The sequence below is a fragment of the Metopolophium dirhodum genome, chromosome 3 (assembly GCF_019925205.1).
Source record: "Metopolophium dirhodum isolate CAU chromosome 3, ASM1992520v1, whole genome shotgun sequence".
In the NCBI taxonomy this organism is placed as follows: domain Eukaryota; kingdom Metazoa; phylum Arthropoda; class Insecta; order Hemiptera; family Aphididae; genus Metopolophium; species Metopolophium dirhodum.
Genome location: NC_083562.1, coordinates 4,901,256 through 4,911,994, shown reverse-complemented (window position 1 = coordinate 4,911,994; position 10,739 = coordinate 4,901,256). Strand labels below are relative to the sequence as shown.

Genomic DNA, 10,739 nt, shown 5'->3' with positions numbered 1-10,739 from the left:
AACTGTATGGTAAATAGCACGGTCTTAGAAGAGAAAGTTGGACAACTTCCCACCCTCCTGCCAATTGCTATATTTCCGCTTAATGAGGCAAAAACATTTCCCAAATTGCCGCAAAAGCGCTGCCGGTTAGAGTTATTTTGAGGTTAAGAACAATATTTATATGGCATTCGGGGTTATTTTTATGAACTATATTATTATATTATTTTCTCCGAACATATAAACTAGTTGATTTATAATAAACTAGCTAGTTTATATGGTCGAAGGTTATTTTAATCTTGTATAATACTATAATGCCATAACCTCAAAAAAAGTCTGCGGGGCAGCGCTCAATTGTACAGCGGCCAAATTTTGAAATTGATTTGCCTCACTAAGCGGAATGCTGATAATGTATAGTTGTCCGACCTTATCTTCCAAGACCGTGGTTAGTAGTAAACAATTTTAATTTATAACCTCAAAATAACGAAGAAAATGTTCTTTTAGTAAGCGGTTTGCTAATGTGTGTTCCTATTTTATTTTTTTAATTATTTCGTTTTTTGTCATTGAAATTTAGTTAGTGTTTAGAAATCCGGGACACCAAAATTCATGAAAATTAGGTAATTATCTAGTAAGTGTATAATTACATAGGTATTTGTATATAACTTTTAGATATAAATAATATTCAAATGAATCAATTAGATAGGCCATCTTTATTTTATTAGCATTTAAAATTTAAATAAATATATTAATACAATTTCCAGCCGTTAAGATAAATATACTAATCTAGGTAGATTTTACTGATTTATTATTTTTCTTTATTTTTGTCGTCCATGGAGACCTTATATTTTTCAGTGCTATGTACTTTCTTCAGTAATGTAGGATTTTTTATTATTTCATTGTAAAATTCAATGCAACTCAAGCCATATTTTTTTGTTACCAGACAACATTCTATTGTTTTAGTATCCATTTGATTTCGAACGTCAGTCCAAGTAGTTGTCATTAAAGAAAATACTCGCCCTATTGATGCGTTTGACCTCGGTAAACAAAATGCAAACTCTACAACCATTGCAAGATTTGATACATTTTCATCTTTTTCTTCAAATAAATTTAATATTTGTACCCATTTTTGTTGATCGCTCATCAAAGTATTCATCTTCATTAACTTCAAATTATTTTGATAACATCATTATTGTATTTTTAGCATTATTCCATGTTACTCCATTGTATTTTTGTTTGTTTAGTACGATATACATAAATCGTAAAACTTTTGACAATTTATATCAAATTCTTTTTTGACTAAATAACCCTCTTCTTCATTAAAATCAATCATTATCTCCACTTCAGTATTAATATAATCTTCATTCTTTCTGTTTTTTAAGTTATTTAATAAACTATTTAATATATCAATTAATTCAAATGCCGAAATTTTTTCCCCTTGAATATAGTGATTGAACAGTAAAAGCATACTTTGTATTTATTTCATATATTGAGCATTGACGTTTTGAAAAGAGTCGACCAATATCTTAGGACTCAAATCTTGTAACCGTATCGTAATTAAAATAAGGTTTTTTCAAGATAAAAAAATAATGTAGTTAAAGGTAGTAGGTTGACTAAATTTAGAAAACGATTATAACTGTGATTGTCGTACATTCCGACGTTCATTATCGAAATAATTTACGATTAGGATTTGTTCAAAATAAAGTCGATAACAGAGTAAGCAAAAAAATACCAATTTTAATTTCCGGGACATTAATATGCAAAAGTCCAAAACCGGTACAAACCTGGGTCCCGAGGACTTCGTCCGGGATGCCTGGACATGGCATCCTAAGCCGGGTAATTTCCCGGGAAATCCTGGACGAATGACCACCCTATCATGTACCAAGTTTATAACTAAGTTTATAGGTTAATGCGTGGATAGAAATATAGAATACTTTCACCAAACAACAAAAATTTTCTTAATGAATAAAAATAATTTTACTAATTTTTGTCATATTTTTATTCTTCCATAATAATTAGCGTAGGTGCGGATGACGGTAAATATTATAATGCTAAATTATCATTGGTAATACTATCAACTAATAAATTATCCAGCGTGAATGAGCACCTGTATAAGTGTAACCATTTACTGTGTAAGTATCTACATTATTTTGTAATAAATGTATCTCTTTATTATTATTTAGTTAATAGTAGGTAAATTAAAATTGAATATGGAACCTCATTATATAATAATGACAAACTCAATGTCTTCTATGTACCTAGGTATAAAATGAAACATATTTATTCATATCTTTTGTAAAATTATCCGTTTTATTCAACTGTAAAATTATAACACAATCGTTAGTGTTGCAAAAAATATTTTTAAAAAGTATTTATGTAATTACTAAAATATTTTAAAATACAATCCAAATACTATAAATATAGAAGTATTTGAAATAATCTTCATATACAAAAAAAAAAAAAATTCTTTTTAGTTCTAAAATAATTTGTCATTGTCAAAAAAAATTTTATTGCATTTTAAGAACATAGTTGCACCAATGCACCACAACAATGAACTTTAATCTACAGAGAGTTATATTAATTTATAGCTATATTAAAATATTTGAATATCCCATATTGTTGTCGATGATAAACGATAAATTTTTTAAAGAGTTAAATAATTACAAAGTATAATAAGCTGGTAAGAAGAAGCTTTTTGCATTTATATTTTGATGTTGACTTAATAAGCTAATACTGGTACCAATGTACCGTTTCAATTGTCATCAACATAAACTGTTTCATGGAGAAAAAAAACTTTTAATTAAGTCATATTTCAATGAAAACCGATATTGAATTGTCCATAAATGATAAATATATAATATAATATTGTAATAAAGCTGAAGCTTAACCATGACGTCATAGGCTTTTTTATTAAACAAGAAATTATAAATAGAAATAAATTAAGAATCAAAAGAATAAAAAAGTATTAAACGGTTTAAATACTTCAAAATAAATAGTATTTAAAAAGTATTCAGTACAGAAAAATGTATTTGACATACTTTTACTTTTACTCAAATATTTTACAACACTGACAATCTTACATAGCCTTCTTACTTCTTCTTTCATCATAACCTTTTGCTTTAACATTATAACAATATAATATTATATATTTATCATTAATTATGCCTTACAGACAATTTGGTATCGGTTTTCGTTGATTTGATGTTTTTTCTCCAGAAGACATTTTATTGTTGACGAAGATTGTAAAGATACAACTGTAGTCAGTTTCACTATTAGCGTAAGTCAATAACCAAATATATATGTAAAAAGCTTTGCTTAAAGGCTATTATACTTAATAGTTTATAGTTTATAATAATTTAATTATACAAAATTATTATTACTAATTATAAGTACCTACTACCTACCTATTTACCAAGAAAATTGTTATCAATAATTATCATTATCCAATATTATGAGATATCTAAATACATATTATAGCTTTAAATTATTGTATAACTCTGTAGAGAAAAGTTCATAGTTGCGGTACAACTAACATGTCTGATAAGAATTTTAATTGTTGAACGAATCATGTTTTTAAAAAGCAATAAACAAACTTTTGTTATAACAAATTATTTCACAAATTAAAAATTTCACAATTTAACGGTTTAAATACTTCAAAATAAATAGTATTTAAAAAAGTATTCAGTACAGAAAAATGTATTTGACATACTTTTACTTTTACTCAAAAATTTTACAACACTGACAATCTTACATAGCCTTCTTACTTCTTCTTTCATCATAACCTTTTGCTTTAACATTATAACAATATAATATTATATATTTATCATTAATTATGCCTTACAGACAATTTGGTATCGGTTTTCGTTGATTTGATGTTTTTTCTCCAGAAGACCTTATATTGTTGACGAAGATTGTAAAGATACATCTGTAGTCAGTTTCACTATTAGCGTAAGTCAATAACAAAATATATATGTAAAAAGCTTCTGCTTAAAGGCTATTATACTTAATAGTTTATAGTTTATAATAATTTAACTATACAAAATTATTATTCCTAATTATAAGTACCTACTACCTACCTATTTACCAAGAAAATTGTTATCAATAATTATCATTATCCAATATTATGAGATATCCAAATACATATAGCTTTAAATTATTGTATAACTCTGTAGAGAAAAGTTCACAGTTGCGGTACAACTAACATGTCTGATAAGAATTTTAATTGTTGAACGGAACAAGTTTTTAAAAAGCAATAAACAAACTTTTGTTATAACAAATTATTTCACAAATTATTATTTTTTGTACCTATTTCAAATTTTTTTCAAAAGTATTAGAGTATTACTCAAATACTTTATTATTTATAGTATTTGGGTGGTATTTTAAATACTTTAATATAAGAGTATTTGAGTAATGACTTAAATACTTTTAAGTAAATACTATTTTTTTTGTTATAACTTATTCTTCATAATATACTTTATTGCTGTTATAAATTTGTCCTTGGTAATTAGATAATTGTACAAACACGATGAAAATGTATTTAAAAAATATATTAAAACACCAAATACTGACTCGATATTCAATATTAAATACATATCAGTGTTTTCCTTTTATTTGTGGCAGTCCAAATAAAAATTTTTAGAAAAAGAATATGTACAAATACCCTTCTTACAAGTTGGTCATAGCAATTGAAAGGTTTGATAATATAAGGTACCTAATATTGTTATGGTTCATGTTCACAGTATTTAATTGAAAAACAAACAATAGAGGACGTAATATGGAACCATTAGGAATAAATACTGATGATTGCGGGATAAATTCCAAGTGAGCAAAAACATTGTAATTAGTTGGGTTCGGATTTGAAGGCAAATGCCTTTCTTTTATTAATGGTATAACTCAAGTCAGTTAATTTTTAATATTGTTTTTTATTAATTCTTAAGGCATACATGGTTAAAGAAAAAGGTTATTTATTTATACAAAATAGCATAAAAGTGCTTTTTAAAGTGTTTAAAAAGTGTTCACTATTTTATTTTGTAGTATATTTATGAATTGTCATTTTCTATAAATTAAATGCCTTTTTTTACATTTTAAATGCTTTTTTTACTGATTATATTGCCTTCAAATCCGTTCCCTAGTAATAAGTGTGTCATTAATAAATTAATTTTTAACCTACATTTTAAAACTAGTTGTTTTATTAATTTATGTATTTATCATTAAATTTGTGCAATGTATCTGATTTATACATAAGTAACCCATTAAAACATACTGATAAAAAAATCAATTTTTTTAGGTATAATGATAAAATACACAAATTGTCTTCAATCCCACTCAATAGACATGACGATCAAGTATGTAACGGAATTATTAAACAGGAAAATATTGATGAACAAGACGTATTTAATGGAATTATCAAAGAGGAAATTATTGAAGAAATAGACCATGACAATGATAGTCGATCATTTCAAAAAGGGTATGAATTAAATTAGTATTAATTAATATTAAATTTGCTGACACAATTTTAATTTTTGTCAATTTCTTTTAAACATGATGTTTAACCAATTAAGAGATGGTTAATAAAAATTAATAAAAAAAAATGGTTGGCAAGCGAGTCACTGTATTGGATGATATGTTAAATTTGAATTCAACAATATAAAATCATTGTATTTATTCGAAAATGATACTGAGTGTTGACAGTTCGTCAGCCCATTAGTTTATTTATGATGATCAGAGTTGAGTGTCCAATGTGACATGTTAATTTTTATACAATAGGCTGCAGTTATTTAAAAAATATTGTTTCCGTGTGCGTGCGATTATCTCCACATGCTCACTCTGTCACCCTTACTCCCACTGTCTCTGTCACCCGTCATCTTTGTGTACGTTTGTAGCTGACCAAGCCGACTGACGACACTTTATTTTTAAATGCTGTTTCACAAACATGATGGATGAGTAGACCCCCGTTTCACCGTTGGGCCAAAAAATAAATAGCTTATCGTGCAGGTAGCAGGACCCTTTTAGCTGAATACTTTCCACGAAGCGAAATGCCATATAATATGACCGAGCTCAATCAGACGGGTACACTGATACATATATATAATATACATATACACACACACATATATATATAAATATATATATAACAATACATACATATCTTAATTCTTATACTACTACTAAATGAAATGGGTTTATAACAGCGTATATTGTCCCTCCTCCTCGTTTTTAAATTGTTAGTTAATATTGTTGTATATCTATCCTAGTATATTTTAAATTATATTATGTGTGCCGCAACCTTGTAAAAGGGTTCAGCCCGTAAAGATTAATAAATAAATAAATAAATACATTCATCTATCCGTTTAGTATCTAAAATAAGAAATTGATTTTGTTAAAAACTGTTATTCATAAAAAATTCCTGTTTATCTTTCATTCTTTTGTCCAATTATTTGATAATAACAAGGAATTTTAAATTTCAACTCCAAAATAAAAAAGGCTCATTTTAGCACCAAAAAAAAAACTGTAGTGGAACAATATTATTTTGACTACTTATCATTGTACACATCCACAAAAAAATGCTATGAATATTGTTAAGTATATTTGAATATATTATATATCATATTTTAAAATACATATATTTATATATTAATATTATTTAATTATAAGTGTTCGTCCATATTATGTACTTACAATTAATAAAATATTTTGAAAAAACTTATAACAATTTGGTTATATGGTACACCCTCATTCATAATTAAAAAATCCATACTATGTATTAAAAGTTATTTTCCTTTATTTGACAAAGGTTAACATTTTTAAAATACTTAATTTTTTTTTTTAGAACTAAAACTGAAAAGAATATTAACACAATTGATACCGAAATAAAAACTGAAGTAAATTGTATTGACTGTTTTGAATTTGAAGGAACAGTTTTAAGCGAAAGCAATTCTGCAGATTTCATTACTTGTATGAATTTGGACTTGACATCAAACTGCGTAAGGAAAAATCCATTGAATAATACAGCGTCCAAATTAACAAAGAGTACAAGGACATACACAGGTGAAAAATCGTATAAATGTGATAACTGTGATCAAGCGTTTTCCCAGAAATCAAATTTAACAATGCATACAAGGACACACACCGGCGAAAAGCCATATAAATCTGATAACTGTGATCAAGTGTTTTCCCATAAATCAAGTTTAATAATCCATGCAAGGAAACATACCGGTGAAAAGCCGCATAAATGTGATGAATGTGATCGAGCTTTTCCCGTGAAATCAAGTTTAATAAGGCATACAAGGACACACACCGGCGAAAAGCCGTATAAATGTGATAACTGTGATCAAGCGTTTTCTCAGAAATCAAGTTTAATAAATCATTTCATGACACATACGGGCGAAAAGCCGTATAAATGTGATAACTGTGATAATGCGTTTTCTCAGAAATCAAGTTTAACAAAGCATACAAGGACACATACCGGCGAAAAGCCGTATAAATGTGATAACTGTGATCAAGCGTTTTCCCATAAATCAAGTTTAACAAAGCATACAAGGACACATACCGGCGAAAAGCCGTATAAATGTGGTAACTGTGATAAAGCGTTTTCTCGAAAATCAAGTTTAATAAATCATTTCAGGACACATACGGGCGAAAAGCCGTATAAATGTGATGAATGTGATCGAGCTTTTTCTCTTAAAAACAATTTAAAACGGCATACAATGAGACATAACAGATAAATACCGTATAAACGTGATATCTGTTACCAATGGTTTCCTCTTCGAACACATTTATATCAATCAAGACATATAAAAATAATTTTTTTGCCTTACAGTTTATTTTATAATTTAAATAACATAAAAATGAGTTCTTTATCATCAATATAATATAACATTAGTTACTACGATAGTAAATAATAAACAATTATTACAATACCAAATTAACAAAAAAGATACACCTCATAGTCTGATATCATCAAACATTCTACGTAATAATAAACAGTGAATTCATAGACTACTTCCACATCTATACAGACGCTTCTTAAACAGCAAATGAAACCGGCTTCATCATGACACATACCGAAGATGACAGTCACCATAAAATCGTCCCTTTCTCCAGCATATCTACTGCAGAAACTTTCGCGGTACTCGAAGCTATAATTATCTCATTCTCCAAAAACCACAATAATGTCCTCATCTTAAGCGACATTTTAGCGAAATCATCTTAATTACCATCGTACATACAAAATGCAACTAGCCTGAAGCATTCAGAATTCAATCCTTACAAACCACAAAACTATCAAACTATTCGAACTCATGTGGGTTTCATCACAGACTTTATCAAGATAACCGGGCTTACAGCGAACATCTAGAACAATGGATCGACGAAACCTCACTATAATAATTAAATAAATCTTTAAAAAAAAAATGTTGAAAATTGAATGTATTGAATTTATGAACACGATTGTCGTCTTTTTGAAGCCTTCAATAAATAATAAATAAATAAACAAAATATTTTCATATTATCATTAGTTTTCTTCAATTTAGTCATTATTAAAGTATCATTATTTTAGTTATCTAACTGTTGATCCTTATAGTGCTTGGTATTATAGTGGTAAGTATCCTTGCCTGTCACGCAGGAGACCGCTTATACAGCATAAAAATATTTTCGAACTATGGTGAATTATTTTCAGGATAATTATGTAGTTCTCAAAATATTTTAAAAAGTTGTGTAAATAATTATGAAATATTTTAGTTGTATTCTTTGTCCAAATGTTCATGTATATAAAAATATTTATTATTTTATAATTTTAAAACATTCACAAAATGTAATCATGTCCCCAAGGCTGTGTGGCGGGGTTCGATTCCCCACCGGGGAGCTAATTTGAGACGGGCTGTCATTGATGTGGTGTGTCCTTCCATGACAATCTGGTCGTGATTGTGGTGTGGTGGTGAAAGAAGTATACAAAACGATTTATATAGTTTATTCAAACGACTAAATGCTTTATTGATTTGAAACTTTCAACGCCTACTCAGGCGATTTTTTTACAGAAATATTTGAACCGTTAATAACATACATCAGTTGAGCTTTAACCTTTTCCCAAGTAACAACAAGTATTCACATTATATACTTCCCGTCTTTCTTTTCTAATAGTAATAAATCAATTTCTATATTATATTATACTTGTGATTCTTTCTTTATTTTTATTACTATGCCCAAGGTCAATTTTTCAGATAAATTGGACCAGATCATTAAATCTATAACTAAAATTAAAATTACACAGAATAAACTTATCATCTCAGTAAAAATGGTTACATTGATTGTCCTGAATCACTTAGTTTTATAAATGTCCCCCAAAGGCAAACTAGACATTTTTATACATTTCAAAATCAATTGCACAAAACTAACTATATATTGAATGCACCATTTAATAGATCCACCAAATAAGCTAACGATACTCAAATTGATATTTTTAATTTTCACTTCAACAGATCGCGGGATTTACTCGGCGTTGTTAAGTTATCGGACATGAGGGGTTGACTAAGTACAATATGTATTATTTTGAACTATTCGTACTTGATATATTGCATACAAAACAAATTATATTGTATAAACTTGTTAGGGTTGGTCGCGAACAATAGGGGAATAATGTTTACATATAAATAATAATATAACAATAATATGAGTGGCAGACAGTGGCGCAAATAGGAAAAATGTTTAGGGGGGGGGGCTCAAGCCCCAACACATTTTTTTTAAATTATAATTTATAGGTACATACTTTTAAGAATGGTATCTGTATTTATTGAATTCTAAAAGTAGTTTAGTATCATACATAGTACATTTATATATATATATATAATATTATAATAACATTAAATATTTATTCAAATAAATAGAGATATTTAATGTAATTATATACGCATCTCGGTTTTTTCAAAAATATTTAATATGTCTTCATTATTGATAGGAATGTCCTTTTCTTTATTCATAATACTTAAATTGCCGAACCTATCTTGATTCATACAAGTACGCAACCATGTTTTTATACGTCGCATGGTAGAAAATGATCTCTCACAGGTCGCTGTACTTACTGTACTAAAATTTGGAAATACTTTACCATCATATAATGTCAAATGCTGTTTTATTTCCTCTAAACTAGAGTTTTCACCCAGAATGTTTTTTAAAACAGACATTTCAGACATCAGTGACTGATTACAAATTCCAAATAAATCCTGAGAAAATATTAAACATAAGTTAAATGCTTGAAAAATAATAATGTATTTTACATGTACCTTGTAATGATTAATTAAAGATGAAGAACCTTCAAAATTCAATTTTAGTAAATTTTCTACTGATGAGGCTACTTGAAGAGGCATTCTTCAGAAAATTTTGTTTTTAAAATATTTATCATTGTATCTAATATCTTGCTTCACTTAACTGAACTAAATATTTTTTTTTCAAACCAAGTTGATTTTGAATTTCGTTGAACTTTTTATTTTTTGAAGGATATGAGAAATGTACGTAGATAGCTTCTAGTCCATTAAATAATTTTTAAGATCCTAAATAAACAAAATAAGGTTTTAATTATTATAAATTATTAATTGGTACTAAGTAATAAAACATTTTTTAAAAAAATAATAAATAATAGGATTACTTTTAAATATCTGCATGTGTCCACAATCACTAAATTTAATTTGTGTGCCATACAATGAATGTATATAGCGTATGGATAAATTTGCTTAAGTTTAGTTTGGATACCTCCTTTCTGACCAGACATTACA

The 10,739-nt window shown here is 27.5% G+C and overlaps 1 protein-coding gene across 2 annotated transcripts; it reads left to right on the top strand.

Annotated features, from left to right (window-relative positions):
* The first annotated feature begins 2,066 nt into the window (after nucleotides 1-2,066).
* Nucleotides 2,067-8,431, top strand: LOC132940293 (zinc finger protein OZF-like). Of its 2 annotated transcripts, XM_061007803.1 has the most exons (5): nucleotides 3,734-3,921; nucleotides 4,594-4,644; nucleotides 4,713-4,794; nucleotides 5,261-5,440; nucleotides 6,803-8,431. In XM_061007803.1, the coding sequence occupies exons 3-5, from the start codon at nucleotides 4,748-4,750 to the stop codon at nucleotides 7,695-7,697; spliced, it is 1,122 nt and encodes a 373-aa protein (XP_060863786.1). In that variant the 5' UTR covers nucleotides 3,734-3,921; nucleotides 4,594-4,644; nucleotides 4,713-4,747; the 3' UTR covers nucleotides 7,698-8,431. The 2 variants fall into 2 exon arrangements, with proteins under 2 accessions (XP_060863787.1, XP_060863786.1); XM_061007804.1 differs by lacking the exons at nucleotides 3,734-3,921; nucleotides 4,594-4,644 and adding an exon at nucleotides 2,067-2,105.
* The last annotated feature ends 2,308 nt before the right edge of the window (nucleotides 8,432-10,739 follow it).